This window comes from Sander lucioperca, chromosome 1 (genome assembly GCF_008315115.2).
Source record: "Sander lucioperca isolate FBNREF2018 chromosome 1, SLUC_FBN_1.2, whole genome shotgun sequence".
NCBI lineage: Eukaryota > Metazoa > Chordata > Actinopteri > Perciformes > Percidae > Sander > Sander lucioperca.
The window spans coordinates 22,059,071-22,083,072 of NC_050173.1; the positions used below are offsets into that span (position 1 = coordinate 22,059,071).

At 39.0% G+C, this 24,002-nt stretch overlaps 2 protein-coding genes across 9 annotated transcripts in view; both read right to left on the reverse strand.

Annotated features, from left to right (window-relative positions):
* The window catches only part of sulf1 (sulfatase 1), an 84,750-nt gene extending 77,892 nt beyond the window's left edge, over positions 1-6,858 (reverse strand). For 6 of the 8 annotated variants that reach the window (XM_036000442.1, XM_036000445.1, XM_031281987.2 and 3 more), the window contains exons 1-2: positions 6,692-6,858; positions 2,127-2,260 (exon numbers count right to left, since the gene is read on the reverse strand). The gene's annotated coding sequence lies outside the window, so the exon portion shown is untranslated. The remainder of the gene's footprint in view (positions 1-2,126; positions 2,261-6,691) is intronic. The other 2 variants (XM_031281991.2, XM_031281988.2) reach the window with 1 other exon arrangement.
* A 1,403-nt stretch (positions 6,859-8,261) lies between these two features.
* Positions 8,262-24,002, reverse strand: part of c1h8orf34 (chromosome 1 C8orf34 homolog) — a 59,836-nt gene continuing 44,095 nt past the window's right edge. The window contains exons 11-15 of the mRNA XM_031281953.2: positions 20,259-20,385; positions 16,442-16,932; positions 14,722-14,818; positions 11,433-11,471; positions 8,262-10,633 (exon numbers count right to left, since the gene is read on the reverse strand). Of these exons, the coding sequence (XP_031137813.1) occupies positions 10,626-10,633; positions 11,433-11,471; positions 14,722-14,818; positions 16,442-16,932; positions 20,259-20,385 (762 nt within the window). The 3' untranslated portion in view covers positions 8,262-10,625. The remainder of the gene's footprint in view (positions 10,634-11,432; positions 11,472-14,721; positions 14,819-16,441; positions 16,933-20,258; positions 20,386-24,002) is intronic.

Consider the following 24,002-nt stretch of genomic DNA (forward strand, 5'->3'; position numbering starts at 1 on the left):
AAGACTTGACAATGAAAGAAAAAAAAAGGTTAAAAAGTCTTTAATGTGGTGTATTAAAAGTATTTAAGATCTGCAGATAAACATTAATGCAACTAAGTATGGACTAAAACCAATATGTTTTTATCTTCAATGTTCCACTTGTAACTTTAAATGTTTTGTTAAGAAGCAAAAGGAGCTTTGAAAATGCTGCCAATCTATTGCTTAGTCTAAACTCGGCTTCATCATCGTATAAACCTAAATATTTTCATATGTTGAATTTTGACAAAGGCCAAAATTTAATGGAACAGGTGCATAATTTGTTTTTGGTCATTACACTCGACGACTGTTTTTAAATGCAGAAGTTGCCTCCTTCTTAGTTCAAAGCATCGTTCCTCTTTCAATTACATGTCACACAGGCACAGAGTAATGTGATGGGAAAGTTCAGTCCTCAATTGGGGAGTTTGCTTGGACAGATTGGACAAATATTTCTTTTGTGTGGTCGTCTCCTCGCCTCTGTTCGGCCCTGACAGCCACAGAAGAGGGAGTGAACAATCCAAACTGCACTACATTATGGGCTGGGTGACTGTTCTATCCAAGACACATGGCTGTCTCACCAGCTGCCCGTCTGTTTACACTTCACCACTAGCCTTAGGTATCCATTAGGTTTATGGGGGAAAGGAGGCTAATAGTATAGCACGGGCAGAATTCTGATTTCTAACTATCCTAAATTTTTCACGTAAAGAAGGGTTTCCACCTCCCAAGAGAATAGCATGTCTAGATAAACTGACAATAGGAAAAGTGATGACTAAAGTACAAATAATCAACATCATGCTGCAATGAAAAAAAAACTAGGGATGAGAATATGGTTTGATGTTCTTTAAAGGACAAATAAATTCAAAGCACCAGTTTTAGTTTTAATGATTACTGTTTTTGACGTCAACTAGGAACATACCAGGGTTTAAACGGCTAGTCAGTAAAAAGATCCCATCCCTAGAACAAACCACTCGATTCACTTTTCATTCCAAGCTAAACTCCAGACACAGTAAGACAACTTCAGATGTCTTTTGCACCATATGGGGCCATCTACATAGTCAAAGGCTTTGTAATAGCACACCAACTGCAAGGACAAACAGCAGCCCAGACCACATGTTCCTGTAAATCAAACCCTGACTGCTCTTGAGTGTCAGTATCTGACATCCAGCACTAAAGGACAGGTGATACCATCATGATCACTACATAGTCCTGCTTCACAACCTGCTCAGCAAAGCAGAGAGGTGGCAAATCTGACCCAGAAGGGGAAAAAACATTATAGAGGTTTAACCCTTTATTTATAAATGGAAAATATGACCAAGTGCAAGTCTTCTACCATTAATGTCTTTAAAAATGTACACCTTGAAGTTACAAAGTACAATTCCAGTCATCTGTTGACTACCTGAGGAGCTACAAGAATAAATCAGAGTAACTGATTTTCTCAAGGCAACAGACTGCTGACATATTTTTACTTAGCTGAATCATAACAACCCTCAAAGAAAATGGATCAAATTAACCAATTTATGCATTTTTATCTTAAATAGTTTTTTTTGTTAACCTAACGTTAACGTTAAGTCAGTAAGTGGAAAAAGTGCTTGAAGTAAATACTTAAAGTCCTAGAAGAACTATTAAATTCTTAGCATGTCATTAAAAGAAAGCTGTACATTATATTTTAAACGGTGACTTATTAAGTGTTGTGCTTTCTAAATGTGTACATTATTAAAAAAAACACTAGATCATTTAAAATGATGCTAGCAAGTGATGGGGATGTGTTTAACAAATGTATTGACTCTGCCTGATAAGAAGCATGATAATAAAAGGGCCTGTAGGAAACGGCCACTTGAGCCTCACAGCTCCCCTTGGTATCCTGTGAAAATCAGTTTGTAGCCTTTACATTGTAGATCCCTGAATAAGATGGTACGCCCTAAAATTTCACAACCTTTAAAACCTGTATATTCAATCCTTTAAACTGCCAAAGTTGTGTGTTTAAGTGGACATTAGCTATCATTATAGAATGAGAGATTTTCACTCTTTCAGCAGGAACTAGACATGTGATTTATGACAACAGGAGATTAAAAGACCAGAGCAAGGACGGGGCTCAACATGAAGGGTTTTACCAACTAGGCATGTCATCAGAAACACTCCAGGGAGGGTACTTAGCCTCCTTCAGCAACATCATCTGTGCCCTCTTGTGGAGGGCTGGCACAGTTCCTCCTCACACTTCTTCACTCCCTGTATCTCCCTGTTTGATCTGAAGCAAAAAGACCACAGCTGTTGGCATTGTACATTTCCAGTTCATTCTCCTCTTTTCTGTAGTTCATCTTCTTTCTTTTTTCCCTCAAAACTATTGGCAAGTCCCAAGCACCTCTCAGCTGCATGTAAACGTTTCACCGAAACTAGTATCAGCTCCAAACCCCTCATTGTTTGGCCTAAACTTAAAAGACTCTTAAACTTCAGCGTGCTAAGTCTAACCATGAGCTAAACCGTCACTGACATCATGGAGGAACACTAAAATTGCTCAGTTAACAATGACTTTTCTTCGTTAATTCACTGGCCCATCTTTAAGATAAGCCAAAGTGTGACAGTAAAGGCTGATTTTGCAGGCAGATTCTGCCCCAATGAGAAGACGCAAGAGACAAAGGATGACTCAGAGTGTTGATCTTGTAATAGGAAGAACGAGAGCGAACAGAGCAGTCAGTACGCAGAAGTCATTGGCTGTAGTTTTGAAAAAAAAAAACAGTTTATGGCTCATATTCAGCTGAGCTTCAGGACTGAATCATTTGATAACTGCAACTTTTAGACTGTTAATGTAAACTTAGGAGGTCTCAACTGAATGGGTCATCATATCACAGAGAATTGGAGAAATGGAGAGATTTCCAAATGCTGTAAATGATAAAGTGAGCAGACCACTCAATAATTCTTACATTATAGGACTTTAAGTGAGATGACCTCTAGTGGATATGCTCTCTATTAAAGCTCACAACACATTGAATAAAGGTGTGATGGTGTTTCTACCCATTCAGCACAAAGTTGCTTTGGATACCAAAAACTAGTGTTTCCCTCTTACCCAATAAATCCATTTTATTTCCATGTTCGCTCCTGCGCTGACACCAATGAGATCATGTACTATAAAGTCTAACTGCATGCCAACGCTACAGTACACATTGTATAGACTCATACTTACAAGTTACAGAAATTTACAAGAGTGAACCATTTTCTTTCACTTCTCTGGATCTGTGTGGCCCCTACTTAATTGGCCCCTACTTAATAGCTAACAAAACACAGTGTGGCTGCAAAAATGTTCCAAAGCCGGCGATTGAGGTAGCCTACCTGCTGTGTAACCTTCTGACACAACATTTTCTTTTGAGTCAACTCTATTCCTGTGGTTTAAACGACCTGCTGAGGTTTCAGAGGTACTCAATTTGGATAAACATTACATTTTCAAACTTTTAATTGATATGGCCCTAAATAAAAAATAAATAAAAAAGGTTTAAGCTGTCCTTAGGGTGGATATAGTGAAAAACTGATCTGGGACAGCTGGTATAGACATCCAATCATTCTTCTTCTTTTTTTTATCATAAAACTGAAATCCAGAAAATGGAAAGCATTTTGTACAGCCAGAGCAGAAACACTTATGACTCACTGACTCACACTCAACATCTTCTCAAATCATGACAAACTATCACAAACACCATGCTTCCGTTAGACTGAACTGAAACGAATGTATCGTGACCCCTGAATCATTCCATTTCGCATTGCATTGCTTGGAAACTGAGATCAGACTTTTGGCAGCGTTAGTCTTTGATGAGGGGAAGCAGCGTCATCTCGGTGATTGGAGAGGAAGAGAACCAAACGCTTCCAATGTTACTCACACTGTGACAATTAATCTGTCCTTTGCCAATCCCCATGCTATGACCTACAAGCCAGTGTCACTTAACAATTATCAACTGACTGAAGCTAATGCAGATGACAAGTATGCGCAAAAAGAAAGGCAACAAAAGGTCACTCATACACTACTTGCCAACTGGGACATGATACACAAGAGAGAGAAGAGGAAAAAAAGAGAAAAGTAGCAGCAGGTGTGAAGCAGCTTAAAGCAGTCAAAATTCTTCTGGCACTAGCACAGACATTATCTGGTCTCCTGTGGTCAGAGATCCATTTGAGGTTATTGAACAGAGCCGATCTCGCAGCTCCTTCCCTCCCGATTAGCCAGTAACAAAATCATCATTCAGTCTTACTCCACCCTGTTCCTGCATGCTGTCCCCTGGAGCCCCAATGAAGTAACACAGACACTAACAAAAGAGCCTTTACTGCCAAATCAAATTATTCAATATTATTTCTACCGCTTACCTAGTTTTTGTTTTAGGAGGTTAAGAGCAATGGGTTATCTGGAACTTGTGATTGCTTAAGGATAACCATATTTTGAGAAACATTATTTAAATCAATAAAAATTGCAAATATCACTTAATCTATGTTTCTGTAGAGGCAACGAGCTATGTGATGGCGGCCATAATCAAGCCACAAATGTGTCCAAAATGATTAGCAAATTTTTAGCAAAGAGAATCAATCCTCATTAAACACAAGGACATGATGTACTATATCACTTTGTGTAATCTGGCAAGCTAGACCTGACAATGTATCATCATTTCATCCCTGAAATCTCTCCATCTAACATCCCACAAATATGTATCAACAAAGGAAGACAGTGACATGACAATGTTTTTATTGGAATATGAATCCAATTAATAGCTGATGGGAGTGTTCTCTGATCCTGTTTGATTGGTCATGGCAAATCATACAGATGAGTAAACACACTGACTATGTAGCATCTGGATTATGACAATGTTCTATCACAAAAGAAATCAGCTATGAATATTTTTGGGATATTTGGTATGAAGACAAATGTTATATTTGCTACACCGAGTAAATGAGGGCGAATCTATAAAAGGTGAGTTAAAGGATTACAGCTCTACAGATAAATCTTACCCAGCCATCCACCAGCGGCCTTTTGGCAGGAGGCTTTGATAAATTGGTGGAAGCACAAAAAAGTATGGTGGCAGCCAATTAGAATAAAGCTGCATGAGATTGTGTAATAAATCACATATTGAGTAAAAAGCCATGTGCAGACTCAATAAATCCATTGCAACTTTTTTTTGTTAATGAAAACATAAAAGAGCGGGGATCTGGAGTGATCGTTGGCAGGGGATAGTGAAACCATCAGCTCTGATGGTGAAACAATATATAACTGCAGTAGTGGAGGTGTTCCACATTAGCCTGAGGGAGCTTTATTTGGATGTTGGAGACAAAGTAGTTTGACAATAGGTATATGATCGGATTAACAGTGCCTGCCACAATATTTAGTTTTAATCCACTCCAGACAGAAAATAAAACACAAGCAAAAGCAAACATTTCCAAGACATGGTGCACCACCAAACCAAGAGTAGGTTCTTGCAATTGAAACAATAATAATACTAATATGAGCACCAAGAATCCCTGATTGAACCAGAGACAAGCACCCAGTTTGGATGAGTCATCTGACCCAGGTCTAAGCCTCACCCACCCCACGCCTGCCAATGTGTAACACACATCCAGCCCAGCCTTTGAAAAGATCCCCAAGCGTCTGGAACACTGACCACATCATGGTCAGGGAGAAGAACCATTACATTAGTCTGTGAGAAAGAAAAGGGAGATAGACACCAGACAGACTGAGGTCTCACAATTGAACCTTAAAGTGCAGAGTACTCTCAAGGCTCCCGAGCCTTCTGTGACTTTTATAGAGATTTGACAGAAAAGCCTCACAATCAGCCAGAGATCACAACAGGATTTCTGTTTCTCTGTCAACAATGTAATCCTTCTGGATTTGCTGAACAACTCTTTGGAACAACATTAAATACATGATGTTCCAGGGGATCATGCAAGCATTTGCTAATCCCAGTAGTGATATTTTCCTCTCAAACACAACACACCAAAGGGGATGAGCCATTTCCATGTCATTTATCATAAAAATTGAGATTGATACCTTGATCTTTACGGAAAAAGCATTAAATAAACGGATGTCTGTACTACTATATCATGTGTAGTTGTAAAAGAGAAGGCCAATAAACTGTCACAAACAGCTGAACATGTTAGGAAACTATTCAGCTAGAAACAACGTAACACTTGTTTAATACAGGGAATACGGTATGTCCTTCAACACTTCGCAAGTCCTGCCAAACCTAACAGCCTTAACTATCCACACAACAATGATGGATATCTTCTGGTTTATAATGTTTACAATGTTGGTGAGGGCGGTCAAAGACTATTTTCATTCTGCTGCATGAGGTTTAAACAGTTTAAACTTGTATGCAAAATGGATTTAAGATGTTTCCTACTTAAAACGTAATCTTAAATGCTACACAAATAAAACACAAAAAGCTACAATAATCCACATTCAAACTGGATTGTCCTTGTAAATTTACAATATATGCTAGAGAGGGATGGCTTTCTTGAAATGTTATCACAGCACCAGCTACAAAATGTATGCTAAGCTAATTAAACGCAACGGAATAACATAAAGCCCAAGCTCTTCAAACAGTATACAACATGAGAAAGTTAAATGTCTCTCTGCTGACAGAATAAACGGACATTTAAAACAGCAAACTAACAAACAGAACATATCTTCACGTAATTAACGTTAGCTTACCTTCAAACTGCCCTTTACCGTAGAACTTGAACATGGCCGGTGTTGTGCAGAGTTATACGTTTGAGACTTTTTCGCTAATAACATTAAAGTTACAGAGCTAGCTAAGTGTATTGCCTCAAATAAACTTACAAGACACAAACTTACACTCTCACCGAAACATGGGTTAGCTACTGCAAATGAAGATGGCAGCCGGAAGTGATAGCTATTTAAAATCAGCTGTTTGACCTGTGAACCGTTAAGGGCAGCATGACGCCATCAGGGTCTCGAGAGTCGATATAATAACCCTTATACCAACATATAAGAGTTTTATACATGCTTATTGTATCCAGAGAGAACATTTAAGGGTCCTTGCGTTTATTGTGTATCTCTCAAACAATATATATCTTGTTCTGTTTGCAAGAAATTAATTAATAAAATAACCCATATGACAAACAAAAAAAGTGAACGCATTGCTATATTTTAAAGAATTATTTTCTGTAGCCCCTGATGAACTTATATTGACTTATTGATGTCATTGCTTATTTATTATGTTTAGATATCATATGTTTAATATTTCATTTACTTAGCAAGTTTTGTTAAACAACCTGTGCCCCCAGTAACATTAAATAAAAATACAGATTTATTATTGGAAAATTAAGTGTCAGAGTGTACATAGACTTTACAAATTAGCTCTCAAAACAGTGCTGGGCTGTGCTGTGATTTGGTGTAGTGGCTGCAATGAAAATTGCAGGTCATATCAGTCCAGCGCCTGGGAGCCAGGGAAGACTTTTTGAAATACATTTCAAAACATAAAAAGCTGTAGAAGTAACCATGCTCAGATATTCAGAAACATTATTTGAATCGTCACAATTTTTGCCATTTGTTCTATAGTCACAATTTTCATAGTTTGTTCTAATACGCACATTGTTGCTCAATTTGACCACATATTGATTGAGAAATTGTAAATGATTATTTAGTTTGCACTCAACCGCAACAAATCACATGAAGCTTTAATAGTGTGGCAATGGCTGCACATCCCCATAATGCTTCACTGTCACCCAACAGTTTTCAATCATGGTATTTTAGGCATAATATATATAGCAGTGGTTCTCAAATGGGAGTACGCATACCCCTAGGGGTACTTTGGAGTACAGCAGGTGAAACATGAGAATGTTTTAAAATGTTAATTAAAACAATATCAGTCATGCATAATGCTTAAAATATTACTTATAAGTATGTAATGGATCCAGTAATGGATTCTAAACATTTGAAATGTAGCATTTAAATGTGTTTTTCAGTTACAATGATGTTTAGTAAATCAGACACTATTGGCACAGCGCTGTATTGTGTCTCTTTATAGGCATTTTATTTCTACAACAAATGTGTTGCACTGTTCAGAGGGAACAGGACTGAAATCAACAGCTATAAATCATCAACTCCCCAAATACAATGGGGTTAACAAAATGCATGCTTAAGATTGGAGTAATAGTACACCCACCACTCCAGTGAGGCAGAACAGTTCAAGTGTCATGATTTTGTCTGTAAACAATGACACGTCAGATATATACTGTTTATTTTGGATGTTACTGCATTCTATGAAGGCATAGTACTACACATTTTGTTAAGCAAAATGAGCTACTTTAGTGGAGCAAAACTTCTGCCTTGGCTTCAAATAACAGCACAGAGCAACACTTGAATGTTGATGACAGACTTAAAGAAGTTAACAGCTTAAGAACAGTGGAGGCTGATTCATTAGCTGTGTGAGAACAGGCTGTTCACTTCCATGAACACAGAAAACAAAATCCAGATTGTTGTAAAATTATGTTTTAAATTACCATGAAAAACAGCCACACAAATGTCCCCGGGTGGTTCTGCGGAGGATTCCTCACAAAAATGGTTTAATATGGAGCTTTTACATAATCACACATAGTGTAGTGGTAGCGTAGCTTCAAAAGAACTAGCCATTTATGCAGATTGTTTTTTCTTAATATCATAGTCAGAGAACTGTATGGACAAAAAAAATGTCTGGACGAGGTGGCTTTTTCCATTTCAAGCAGCGAACGATACTGACTTTATATGCCTTCAAAGCATACCTCTTTTCCACCATAGATTTATTTGTGCTGTACGTCAGGATAAATCCCAGTCTGTTCAGTTGTAAATTAAGACCTGGGTCAGTCTGCTGACCATTGATGGTGGTCCGGATCTCCCTGTAAGTACAGTGATGTCTGCCGCTATTCCTGGGTGGCCCTTGCAGTTGCTTTGAATGGGCCTGGTGTATAAAGCCTGCACAGTAAACATACTTTAAGAAGATATTGGAGGTTTCATACTTCAGACACCAGAGAGATGGCATTCATGTTATGATCTCTCTGATTCTCAACCTGACAGATGTTGATTATAAAGATTAAGATTATATAGGAGCAGCATAAAATACATTTTCATCTTTGAACTAATCATTAAGAAGTCATATGGCTATAATCTCATATATGATATGCAACTTGTGGCGAGAAGAGGTATCAGTAATAGTCCCGCCATTTCATCTTTACAAGTTGTGACATACTGAGACATTCAAAGATACACAGAGAGGGGGAAAAGCATCAGAGCGCAGTCTTTGTGTGACATCTGTGGCAGTAATTTAAGTCTTCATCTTCAACTGTCTCGCCTTATTCGAGAACTCCTCATGCCTTGATATTTTGCTGACATAGACTGGAGGAGACATATGAACTCAGAGAAAATATTGACAGTATAAACGGAGTTAGAGCGCTGGTGATCTGTGACAAGAATAGATGGCAATCACACTCCCAACTCCAACAAAGTGAAACTAGAATATGAAAATTGTAATAAGCAATGCAATACATTTGCCTTTTCTGACAGGAAAATATTGTTTTTAGTGATATAAAGATTAAACTAAGGCACCACTGATTATGCCATGTACTCAAATTCTTCCCCAGATCTTTCAAAACCACATCCCTTTCCAATGAGGACATGGTGTGCTGAAATATATGGGACCTTAATCCACATACCATGTTTTACAGAATGGGGTTTTAAGTGATTAGTCTTCTCACACATGCTTTTACAGGAATCACCCTTAGTGAAATGGGACTGAGAGAGCCGGGTAGTTGGTTGACCACATCCCGAGAGACAGACTGAAAAGTTGGGTATTCAACACCACAAAACTCAGTAGGGTTCGAATGGAGGCATAAGACTGTGTCAGGCTTGAGGGTGTGTCCATGGTGTGTGTGTTTCTGGAGCCGACGTCGCCTGTGTTACACTCAGACAACCACAGTTTAACCAACACGTGCCCAGGCAAACACACAGAAGCAATGTAGTCATGATCGGAACAGATTTCTGTGTCTCTGTCAGCACCAAAGTACGTTTGAGAGACACAAAGTTCGATGGATCATGTATCTGGGAATGACTGGATTAAACAGAGCCTGGGTTATGACAGCTTTAGTCATTTAAATAATGACTTCAGGGTGTTTTTTAATGAGAAGGATCTGAATTGAAAAAGTAAGCACATAGCATTAGTGTCAAAAGAATGGGGACATGTGCACCATCATCAACAATCATTTTAATTAATATAACAGCATTCCTTATATTCCCTCTACAACTATTTGCCATTTTGAAAAACACTACATCTTTTAACAGTGCATATCAATAAACACTTGAAAAAGTTTGTCAACAACAAACAAAATGCATCTGTTTCTGAACTCCACATGGAAGTGCAATAGCATGCTATAGAGCAAATAAAATAAATGTATTCCATACTGAAGTAATATTTTGACATTTTACCATTCAGTTACAGTACAATGTCTATGAAATATCTGTGAAAAAGTATATCATCTTTTTTTTCCCCCATTCGTATGAATTACAAAAATAATTGTCTCTGTACACATATTCAAAATGTCCAGTGGTTTGCATAATAGTTTGATTGGATCAATGTCTCTGGTCTTTGTCACTATAGGCCTGTGAAAAATGAAAGACAAAAACATCAGTCTCCTAGAAACTAAAATCAGACACATTTAACCGCTAATAAAAATAAGAACTATGAAACAGCCATTTAATATTTGAACATGTCATAGACAAACATGAGGTGGAAAATGAGGCCTGGTGCTGCCCAATGTAGGTTCCAATGACCATATTTCACAATAAGTTCTGGGAGAGCAGTGATTAGGTTCACTTAAGTAGCGAGCTTTGAGTTTGGTTGCCGTGGCAACACTCTGGCCCCTCTGATAGCCAAGCAGCAGCAGCGTGCTCTCAGATCTCCCTCCAGACTGGCACACTGACACTGGGAACTGTGGGCACCTTCAGAGCCACAAGAAGGAGAACTGCAGACAACCTCAAACCAGACAGATTTTCTCCTTCTCCCAAATGTTGACGCTGAGAGTTGACGCTGTCTGCTGCGTGTAAACTCAGAACCCAAGTGACTTAATGGAACTGGGCAACAGCGTTCCCGTCTCCACACATGACCAGTCCCCGCCAATTGCATTTCAGAGCCACAGTGCCCTCCATTTAGCCTGTGACGGTAATTGAACGGTCCATAAATGAAGGTGGAGGCTTCGACAGTAAGTCACCCATTGGTAGTTATTTGGGTAACATGTTGTGGCTCTATAAATGAGGTCATTGACAGACATTGAGACTCTCCAAACTTCAGGCTGCTGCTTACAATAGCAAAATTGTTTTTTGGTGACCCAAATAAGAGAACATTCTGAGGTGAGTATGTCTGGTTTCAGGCTGTGAAGCCTCTAACTGTTCAGATTCTCACCTGAAAACACAGATCTCTTATTGGCATCTCGTGCACCACCTGTAAAAAAAATAAGAAAGAAAATGTGTCAAGTAGTGCAGCATGATAACAATAGTTTCAGATTTGGAGAAATAGGCTTATTCACTGTCTGCTACAGTAAGAGTAAGAAAAGCGATACAACTCTCATACTGTATCTTTCCGTTAAATATGAGGCTACGTCCAACAGCCTGCTAGCTTTGCTTAGTACAAACACTGGAAATAGGTGAAACAGGTAGCCTGACTCTTTCCAAAGTCTTGGCTAACTGGATAGCTTCCCGTTTAACAGAATATGAGTAGTATCAATTTTGTCATATACTGTAACTCTCAGCAAGAAAGTAATTAAGCATAACAGTTAATTTTCTACTAATAGTCAGTTGCACATAGTTTGATTTTCATCATAACTGAGGCTAATCCATTCGACAGGATTACATTTTCCATAGTTTTTTCAAACATGGCTTCTGCCATCAGTGATTTCGATTATTGGTAGATTAATAACCCAACTATCTTTAAACACTGTAAATATTGAATCCTATGAGTAATCTTGACAGGTGTAAAAGGTAACATATTGATTTACTTTCAATGTACAGTACAATCTATGTTGAATTCATTAATGTGCTAATCCACAGCTATAAAAAGGACAATGGGGTTAGGAGTGGGGAAAAATGACATTTCTTTCATCTCCACTGTGGTATGTGTGGTTGTCCCATTGTGGAAGTTTATAGAATAACAGAAAATGGCTATGGATATTTCCCCCATTATTTAGCTCTCACTATTACACTTGGCGCCAGCTCAGACACATCTGCTGTGATAGTGGTAAGAGGGTGTCACTGTGCTAATGAAGTGAGCCCCATTCACACATGTGCATACAGGTACGTGGACAGACTCAAGCACTCACACATGTCCATACTTGCGTTAAAATGCTCTTGAAAATTCATGAAATGGTTGAAATGAACGTTGGTTTTTTTTGTTTTGTTTCTTTTAGTAATTTTGATTTAATTTGATTTTGAGTATCTTAATTTGGAAAACTTCTAAGTAAGTAGGTAGTAGAGGATTTCTCGGATTGTTGACTATGTTCCTTTGTTTGTAGATTACAATTAAAAAAAAAAAAATCTTTGTGGTAAATTGAGTGTTCAGTTGCCAGTATGCAATTAAACTGTATTATTTTATAGATAAAAAAAAAATTCCCCTAAAGAGATTAAGGGGGAAAAACGATCTTTGAAAACAATTCCAATGTCTTACCCTAACTAATGCAATCACTCACACGTTTAATACACACACTTACACACACAAGGACATACAAACCAGATTTTAGCAAACAGTCCTGTGGGCCCTCTCTCACGCCAGAAAGTGCTTTGTCACGTCTTGTGGCTGTTGGGTCTCTTTTTCCCTGTCAGTCGCTCTCTCCCTGTCTGAGCCGCCTCTAATTCAATATGTGGCTCATATCCCTTCTCAACATGCCATTACCATTGCCAAGGCTTTAGAGCAGCCCCCCAGGTGCAATTAGGAAAATGTATCCATTTATTTTGCAAGATACACATTTGGCAACAACAACCCTCTGGAGGAACTTGTCAGAGGAGTTATATTTTCATTTGCTTGATCTTTTGTTTGACTGAAATTCTTCTGTCATAATGTCAATGAAAGCTGTCTTTTTGAGTCCCACATGCACTTCATTTTAAGTTTGAGTAGCTGGTGCTGATGTTTTGTTTACCGAGAAAGCAAGGCTAAGTTAATTTGAGAACATTTCTGAATTCATGGCATATATAATTTTTGGACTTGGGTTCATAAATTAACTTCAGAGCTTCCATTTTTGCCCCAGTAGTGGTGGGATCTAAATAAAGCAATGCCAGTAAGTTTGTTAGTCTGCTGGTAAGGCAGTTGATCCATCCAACGTGTTGATTCAGAGCAAGATATCTTGACAACCACAAGCCAGATTACCATGACATTTGGGTGATAAGGTCATACATTTCTCCTTGACAAACACTGTGGTCCAAAATATATCTAAAAAAAAAAGTGTGGACTTTCACTGTCCCAAGAGGATTACTCATTATGATTTTGGTGACATTGTGACCTTTTACTAGGCAAACATTTCTATTTGTGTTAGTTCCAACTTCCACAGTATGGGTAGATTTCTATTACATGCACTGAGCCAATTCATGTTCCCCAGAGGATGAAGCTTGAGCATTGTAACAGTCTTTCCACTTCCAAGCTTTCCACTTTCGCCATCCCTAGACAAAATATCTCATAATAATTAAAAAATTGACATGATTTGCTGAGCACAATCCTGCTCCAAGGGGGGGAAAACCTTTTCTTTTAATGAACCAATATTTTTTTTTCAGTATCTCCTTCACGACAAATGTTACACTTCAATTCCCTCTACTGGGAAGACTGAACAAAATTCTCAATGTGCTTGTTCTGTCCGACATCTTCATGCCCCACACAGCAGGCCTTAAAACTACCTATTCTGCTAAAATATGTCATGTTTACATAAGTTAGTTTTCATTTAGTCCAGCTATAATATAAACATTCATACAAACATCTCAGGGGATCAGAGAAGTTTCACCATACGTAAACCAATGTTAAGAGAGCATATAGTACATTTGACAGTATGTTAGTGGACCTCAGTGGATTGAGAACTACAAGCCTCTGACAATCCGACCATATTGCTGCATACATTCATGGGATTTATGTACCAGAACATTCAAGTAGGTCTGATCTAATTCTGTCACGTTCAAAGCCAGAGTTATATGCTGCACTGTGTCCCAGCCAGACCACTACTATGACTCAATTTAACAGTTTATGTCCATCAACTGGATCTTGATAGAGATATATCTCTTACATGATGCCAGGAATGGACATTTTACATGGCGTTTCCTCCCAATGAAACCCCCCAAGGATTTCACCCAACTGTGAAATATGGAGATTTTCCTGTCAGCCCTTGTGCTCCATCTCAAAATTTTACAAGGAATACTTGCACATCAATCTTCACTTTTTAATAAATCTATAGCCCACTGCATTTGCTACTCACTATGGTAAAGTGACATTACAGTAATGAAATGAGCCTCACGTCTTACAAAGAAAACAAATGTGGGAAGGTTAAAACATTAGAGGGGCAATTTGCCAACATTTTTGAACTGTGGATTCAACTGAGAGGCTTTGAGAAACTCCCAGCAAACTCTCCAGTAAACTGAACCTGAATGAGGAGATGATAAACAATCAAATGTAGGGTTTAAAAAAAGAGAATGGAATGGAATAGAAAAGGTAGGTCACTCACTCTTATCCTGTTCAGGAGGCTCCAGGATGTCACTGTCTGTGTCACTGGGAATATGCCAAGGCTGTCGGATGGCCTGTAACTGCTGGTAAAACTCATCCTGATATGGAAAAATAGAGCAGAACAGAAATTATGGAAGACTGTTAATTCTTACTCTGTGAAGATAAAACAGAGGAAAATAGAGATAGAATGGTTAGTATTAGAGAATCTTAATCAGTCTGTTTGCCCCTCTGCATTTACTGTACATGTCTTATTTAAGGTTTGGTGGTGAATGAAAGAGAAACACATGAACAGAAATATGTATTCAGTCCAGTTGCAAGATATCATTCAGCCGTTTTAGATTTCAAACATCAAATCTAAACTAATTTTGTCTTCACATTGAATGTCTTGAACATAAACTTGAGTCCAACTTAAGTCAAAGATCTCAAAAACTGACACACAATAATCTTATCTACTGAAAGTCCTAAGGCAAAACTTAAATAATGCTACCTACAACATTCTTTTTTGTCTCTTATTTTTCAGTGCTCAAATGATGAAGCTACAATCATTTAAATGACTACAAAAGTAGTCAAGACAGTAGTAGTCAAGAAAGACAACATCACAAGCATAACAAACATCACAAACATATTTTCTCCTGTACCTCCAGGATTTGAAAAGGTTCAGGACTCCTGAATTCTCTAAACAGGCCTCCTGTAGTCCTTCTACATGGGACCAGGTGGCCTTAATAAAAGCAGACTGGGTGCACTAGTGTTTAGGATAATCTCACTAGGTGTCAACTAACATAACTGTCAAAGAGTATACAGAGGGACTGCAAAATTCCTGCCCACCATTAGTAAAACCTTCAAAAAAGGTCTCGTATTTAACAGCGCCGCTGTTAGGTAAATCATGAAAGGAAAATAAGAAAGAAATCCCATTGAAAGTTCTCCTTTTATGCCAGACTCATTTTTCCACAATGAAATGACATCCTACTGTATGGACCTCCATGACTCTCCATTAAACTCCACATGAAGCGCGTGTGTGTGTGTGTGTGTGTGTGTGTGTGTGTGTGTGTGTGTGTGTGTGTGTGTGTGTGTGTACACGTGCGATATTGTGTGTTCTGGTGCCCTCAGTCATATTCTTTCTGTGTAAAGGCTCTCATGTCCTACAGCCCACTTTCCTTGGGCATTGAGCCTGTTTGACACCTGGCACAAGTTCACTCTCACCTTACAAAAAAATTACAATAAAGTTGGAGTGATTTTCAAGTCAATGACCCAAAGTTTATGACAATTTTACTCTATGTTTTACACACTGTGTGCACTTAATCTATTTCATTGCTAGATAAATGTTACATGTGGGAAATGCCTAAAATATAAAAATTTGGAATTTGATGGCACACCACGGCCATGGAAGATACAGTGTCAATTGAAGGATTAGACATTTTGACATTTTGGTTTTTTTGTTTAAAACTGACTGTTTCAGCACGGATACTCACTAAATCAACAGCAAGTTCTACAGTTTTTCTTTTTTTGGTTACTTTTGTAAATGTGATAAAGCCTTCATAGTTGACTCCATGTTGGAAATAATTGACTTTATGAAGGCAATGCGACCACAATTAAACTTCGCCTCCTCCTCATTTTCTATGTTAGGAAACCATGTCATGCAATAATGCTTACATGACCTCTGAAAAGAGAGCAACAAAGAGCTTTTTGATGATGAAGTTATATCTCTTAGTTTCAGGTCTTACCTCAGACAGATAGGCCCGTAGGCTGGCACCAAGGCTGTCTGTAGTGCTCAGGCCAGGAGGGGTGAGCAGCGGTCGGGGACGTGTGGGCTGACATGTGGGTGTCACAGGGCGGCTCCGTGACCTCCTGAACGTCACCTCTTTATGAGATCCAGGGTTGAAGGTGGAGCGTGTCAGTAAACTAGTCGGGGTCAGGGGTCTGCTGGGCGTTCTGGGGGTTTGAGTCCTGCTCCCAGGGTTGCTGGGAGATTGAGTCCGACCCATGGCCAGGGAGGTGGGCTTGGGGCTGAGCAGAGGGAGGCCCACACCGCAGGGCTTGCCTGAGAAGCTGCCCGCTGGAGACTGAGGTCTCGAGAGCAAGCTGGTGAGAGGAAGTGTGTCAGGTAGTGTTCTGTGACGCAGAGGGGTGTGGTGCAGACTACTGTGCGAATTGGTGGAGCTCCTAGTGGTCATCTTCCCTACTTCTGCCAGCTTGGCCAGGTCCTTCTCAACCTCTGGAGGGAAAAAAGGGGGAGATAATCCAGATTTCATATTTAAAACAGAGTCAACAGATATAGTAACTGAACTGAGGCAGTGAGATAAATACTATTTTTCCCTACACATTTAAACGACAATGTTTAAACTGGTAAATTAACTAAGATAAAGTCAGGCTTATTTGTATTACTATTCACAGGCTGTGCTTTGGAGGTAAGTATGTGTCCTATAAGACTGATGATTCACAAACTTTACTGAGCATTAAAGTGGGTGAGACTACTTGGTTTAATCCTTCTTCTGGGCAATGATGACAATATTTATAGACCCTGTAAATTGTGGTGAATCCAGCTTCCTCTGTCAGAAAAGGTTCCAAGTTGATATACAGTAAGCACAGCATGGTAAAAAAAATGTTCCTGTTCCTGACAAAAACTCGTTTGTTTGCCTCACTGGTAGTCTCAAAAACATTTCTGTTTGTGAAAGAAGTGACGCTGCCAACTTCTGGGATCAACATCTGGGTAATTTTTTCCATGTTTTATGTTTTTGTTAAAAATCTTGGCAATTGGGATTCAACAAACCAGTCTGGGACTTATCATTTGAGAGGGATAATTTCAGGAATGACTCACCAGGAATGAGTATTTCTGGAAAACTGTATACGTGTGACGTTAAATAACAAAAGGAAGCATGACAAGTATTTCACAAACCTTGACTTCCTTGTTTTTGAACAGATTGTGCTTTTCTCTTATACAAACAACAATTTTCCATGCAAAAAAAAAGAAGCCACGAATACCACTCTACATTCGGCTTTGAGACATTAGTTAGTTGGTTTGAAATCTATTCCAGACTGTTTTGTGTGCAATCCTTCTGGGATCAAAAACATTTCATTCTCTGACATGCATAATTAGATTGCTTTTTCTGTGCTTAAACAGCTCTGATTGTATGGAGGTCAACCTTTATAACGAGATACAATGCAGAGCGCACACTGCTTAGTGCCTTGCCCAGGTGCTCAATAATCTGCATGTATATATTGTGTCTGTGTTGCTTTAACCCTAGTGCTTTCTACACATGTTACTTCTCTAAAGAAATAGAAGGAAAACTAAAGATACAGGTTACCACTTGGCCTTTCTTGACCTCACTAATTGAAAGTTGGAAGATAATTAACTTTGTGAGGTGTTGAAGGCATATCATGACATCAGCTTGTGGCAGGACTGCAGTATGAAACATTACAAATCATAGCGAAGCTTTGTTATTTGGTTGATAGTCTGCATGCATAGCTACATAGTGACCAAAACAGAAGTCCCACATATGACAATTTCCCAGTTAAAGCCCTTAACCACCCACACCTGGTCCACCACGAATGATGTTATCATTATATCGTAAACAGGATATGTTCATCAGTAATCTGTTCCCATAAAGTTGATATTTTGATCTCAAGTTATTTACCAGTAAAACGATAAACACCACATGTTTTTGCTGTGAAAATCTTCCCCCGTTCCGTAAATGGTTGCTCCACTCATGATTTTATTGTAAACATGCTTCCTGGCATTAATGAGTAGCCTATTACAAGCAGCTTTATTTTGAAATTCTGTGCAGTGATCAACCCAGATATACTACAAGCCATCTCACAGACACAGATATAAAATGACAGCTTCTAGAGATCAAAGAGGTGGCATCCAAATCCATATGGTATAAACCTTTGATAGATTTGGATTCAGTAATAAAGAGGGAAAAAAGAAAGACAGGGAGAAAATGAGACAGTGGGAAGGAGACACAAAGAAATAGAAACAGATCTAATCTATTAAAGTCTTTGATCAAGCAGCAGTTGCACGTGGTGAGAGAGTACAGGCCATAGCACGCTATTCAACCATTCAGAACCCATGCAAACTTTAATAGGTCCCTCCTCTGAAAATAAACCAAAGCGCTAATGACATATCGCTTGTCTGTAATTCATCTGCAGGTTTACAACAATACACTGCCTGCTAGAATAAATTAAAATACTAACCATTGTCCTTGCATAGATAAATGAAGTACAAATAGGGGCAGAAGTACACATTCCTAATATGATGCAACTAAGACTGGGTACTGAACCTCAATACTTTTTGAGAACAGACCAAAAGTGTATCTGTTGCATTAAGTATCAAAAAGTGTCACAACTCGAAAAGCTGGGTAAGATTCTCAGTGCACATGAGCTTCACAATATCACAAAAGGCAGACAAGGGGTGATTTCACAACCACATAATTGGGGTAACAATATAAGATGAAACGTAAGGCTTCAAACTTGGAAAGTATTAGCAGCTAATAAAGGCTTGAAAGAGTTGAATTAGCTTGTTGAACAGCTTCACTGAGCTGCCTGGCGAGAGCCCTCGGCCTGAATGTTCAGTAACTCAGCGTAAAACAACTAGAAACGAATGCCATCTGAGGACCTCTGGGGCTAAACTGAGTATGTTGTTAACACAAATAGTCCTCTTTTAGAGCCTCCTGAGCACCAGCGCGCTGTTTTTTTCTGTAAGCACAGAGGCAACCAGTAAATTCCGCACTGATATGCGGATGAGCTGAGAAGACGGGTGCAGCTGGGACCACTGTTGGGTGACAGTAATAGGTTCACTAAGTAGGACCAATATGCTTCAAAAAAGTCTGATATGTGAAGGTCTTTACACACAGTGATGCTGTAAAACAGAGTGGGAGGACATGCATTAACAAACAAGTGGGTGACACATGATGGTAAATGGCGACATTCCCACTGGCCTCCACTCCAGGCTTTCATCTGATTTATGTGGATACACACTTGATCATCATGACAACAAAAGCAGTCTGAGTTACCCAGACGTCCCATATGTCAAAGATATGCCTTGAACTGAATTAGGAAAAATAATTTCCAAAATGCCACACAAATTCCAATGTGTCATAACAAACCAGTCACTGACACAGTTAAGCTTTGATCTCTTCCAAATTACTCAGCAGAGCTGGAGTTATTGATTAAACCTGTCAAAGCTGGAGTTAAGATAAATTCCTGGTATGTGGAAATTATTTTAATTAGTTTTTCTATTTTCTTGACACATTTTCGCAGGAAGATCGTTTTTTAATTAATCAAGAAAATCTCCCCCTCCCACTCCTCATAAGTGCTCTCTAAACCCCTTTCTATTTCATAAGTCTCGGTAGTGTGTGTGTGTGTGTGTGTGTGTGTGTAAATGTTTGTACAGTGTAGACTAAGTTTTGTATTCCAAAGACATATTGGATCTGACTCACCCATACTGTTCATCATTAAAGCCACTAATAAATACACAGACAAACGTATATATGCACACCCCAGCACACATACATGCACACGACACCACACAGAACTGCCTACCAGCAAGCTGTTTGCCCATGTTCTCCAGCTCTTTAGAAAAGAGGGAGTCACCCAGTAGCAGACCCGTCTGCCCGACAGAGCTCCCACCTCTCACAGCCTTCAGATCAGCCTCCCAGACAGCCTGACGCTAGTTACCGAGGAGAACAGAAAAGAGAGAAAGTCACATTAAAAGAAAGACCCTTCAATTAACTCTTTATATAATTTTCAGCTATTGCTGGAAATATCTGTGCCATATCTGCTGGAAAAAAGGGGCAATTATTATTTTATGGGCTTTAGAAAAACACAAGAAACCACAGCAAGTGTAGATGAAAGCGTAGAGCTTGCAGTGCACTCTGTTTAGTGTATGCGGGATGCTAGACTGTCAGTAGTGGTTCAGGACATTTTTGTTTAACTATCAGTAAATCTATAGGAGCTTGTATGCACACTAGTCTGCTGGCAAAGAGCCTGACAGCAGCAAATCTTGCATCAGCAGTTAAGGAACAATAAATCAGCCATTTTGGATGGTTCCCTAAGAGCGCACGATATTGGTATTATGCAGAAAATAAAGATGATCATATTCCAAAGCATATGAGAGAAAATAAATTATAAAATAGGCCAGATTGGATCACTTATAGGGGCTCTTTTGGCCTTCTTGGCCAAGAGTATGATTTGTAAATGGACCTGTTTGAGAGACTTAGATTGCCAAGTCCTGTAATGGCAGCACGCCTAATCTTCTTATTTATTCCTTTGATGGGACACAAGTGGTCAGATGATCCTTTAAGCCAATGAACCAAGTGCACATGAGCTTCAAGCACAGGTGAGAAATAAAATCTGTCAGCCATAATTCCACCTCCTTGTAACGTTTGGTTTACACTACATAAGTTATGATACCGCCGATGCCAGCACTTACATCATTTGATGTGCTAAGCACTTAATGAGATACAGAGTTGACTTGACAAAGTGCTGACACAGAGTACGGCTCTGGGAGATCTGGTGATATACATACAGTGGTCTTCCAACAACATTTAAAGACAAACCTGGGATATAGCAGGCTCTTCATTTTATGATTTTCAGGATTCAAAGTGGACTTAAGTCTGTTTCCAAAGAGGAGGTAGTGTGAAAAACAAGTGAAGTTGCTATCCTCTGATAAATGACAGAACATGATTCCCAGGGTCCATGGCATTGATCTTTGTGCCTGTCAGATACATGAGGCGTTCTGTGGCAGCAGAGCCACAACACCACAAGCCAATCCTTAATTACAGCCCTCATAAAGAAGCAAGGCGGGTTGAACATTACAACTGAATCCCCTCCCCAACTTTATTTCACTCTCTTTGGTGGTATCCCCCCAAATCCAACAGCATGACATCATCTTGTCCTTCACTCTCTCTGGGTCTTCTCATCTCTGGCAAACAAGGCCACCAACAGTTTCCCAGTTTAAGTTTCCCCAAGTGCATTTTCATAATCGTTATTATATTGCGAGTTGTTACTAAGGTATTACAGCTATAATTCCTTTGGAAATCCAAGTCAATGCTTCACCTTGGTTTTATTAAAAAAGGTCCACCGGGCAAACATTTTATCGTGGTAGCTTAAGAAAGCCCAGTCTTGATTCATAAGACCAGTTGAAATATGGAGATTTACCCGTATCAGCAATGTCCACAATTTAACATTTGCATTGCTCCCCTGCTCTCAAGCTCCTCTGTCCACTAAAGGAAAGACTACACTGTAATCAGGACCATATATCCTGGAGACTGCAGAACAGAGGCTGGTGGTACTGTATAGTCCCATGGCTGGGAAAACAAACAGGATATATAGAGTCTGCAGGCAATTCATCTATCTAGATAACATCAATAAATAAACAGACAAGACTGTTGTTAACATCAAGTTTGGTGAAGGCATATGTATTTACAATCTCACCTGGAAGACATCAACATGTCCAGAGTGCCATAATAATTAACAAATCATGTACAAATCAACAAGGCTCTACATGGTAGATAGGGGCAAAAAACAAAACAAAAATGGACTTGATTACACGCGAAGGAGACACAATGACGTGATGAAAAGTGATTTCCCTTCACCATGAAGCAACTATTGTCCTTATCATCCACAATGTATGACATGAGTGCAAAGGAGTCAAATTTTGTTCCCCCTTTGTTTGGATACTTAGATTGGATGCTTTAATCTACACAGACAAAGAGATGAGAAGGAATGCCTTTTCATCTCCAAAATATAGAGCGGCTATGATTTTTCAATGACTTATGAGTATATTAATGTCAGTGGCGCAAAACCCAAGTTGTATAATCTCCCTCCTAGTATGACAAAACTAAAAGACCTAAAAAGAAAAAAGGGGAAACCCCTCTGGTGATGCTTCTGCCCAACTAACAAACAAGGATCTCGTTTCTTGCTAAATTGATTCCATGTTGAGAGCAAACAAGACAGAAAGAGAGAAGATGGAAGTCTGGAGTTAAATATTGTATAGCCTGCATGTGTGCAGCTATATGTGTGTGGTCAGCAGTAATAATCACCACAATCTGGGGTTTGGTTTAACATTGCCCTCCGACACAAGAACAGTTCGGGATGTGTGCATGCAGTCACAAACCACAAACATGGTTTGAACCTACTGCTGGCTTTGCAAATCTCACACACACACACACACACACACACACACACACACACACACACACACACACACACACACACGACTATATCTATACGCTTCATGATGTCGCCCAGCAACTATTGCCAAATCAGGTGAGGGATTAGTTGATGTCTGAGTGAAGAAGACAACAGCCTGGCAGATGGGAGCTTGTCGGCAAAAGGATTTGATCTGCACATGTGTGAGATAGAGAACATTGAGTATTGTAGAACTGGATTGTTTTTATTCTGACCAAAACATCACCGTTTTTGATCAAACTGAATACCAACCTTTCAAAACATGCAGGGAGAGATCCACTATACTTAACTGTAAGATACAAGAGATACTGCATGTTTTCCAAACAACTTCGTGTACTGTTGTAGCCCCTTCTAGCTTGCATAGCAACTGGAGGATATGGAATACAAGGAGTAACACTCAACTTTTAATGAATTCCTGTTGTTTTGGCTCACAGCAAAATCACCTAATGGATTTTATGGACTGTATACAGGGCTCACAGGCTCACTGGCCCAACCATTGAGTTAGCACAGCCAAAAGCAAACAGGATATTGACAATTCCACAGTTAAACCTTTATTCAAGCATCAGAAAGACAGGTTATATGACATACTGTCTATCTCTCAAGTCATAGAAGAACAACCAGAGAGAAAAGTAGGTGTTGTGCCAAATAGGAGTGCAAAGGGGATGCAAACTAGTAAAGGGAAAATGAGGATTCTTTGCAGGAACTGATAATGTTAAATTAGAGAGTGTCGAATAGCAGCTAGATTGGAATTATAATCTTGTAGATAAACATAGGCTATAAAGCTCACAGTCTGAATCAATCATATTAACAATCAGTCTGCTGCCAACCAAAAGCTTTCTAACTAGTTGCAATAGTAAGCAGAACCTTCAAAATAAATAAGTATAAATAAGTAATTAAAAAAAGTATTTCAAAATCCCAAATAAAAAAAGCTATACAGTGTATCGTCTGAAACTCAACTGTTGAAAAACAACAAAAAATAACATTTCAATGTCTCCGCCTTGTATTATGCAGTACACATGGCATTGCATTACACTAATTATCTTCTTTCTACCATACCAATGAACAGTTTCCACGGGCACATTTTATGATGGTAAC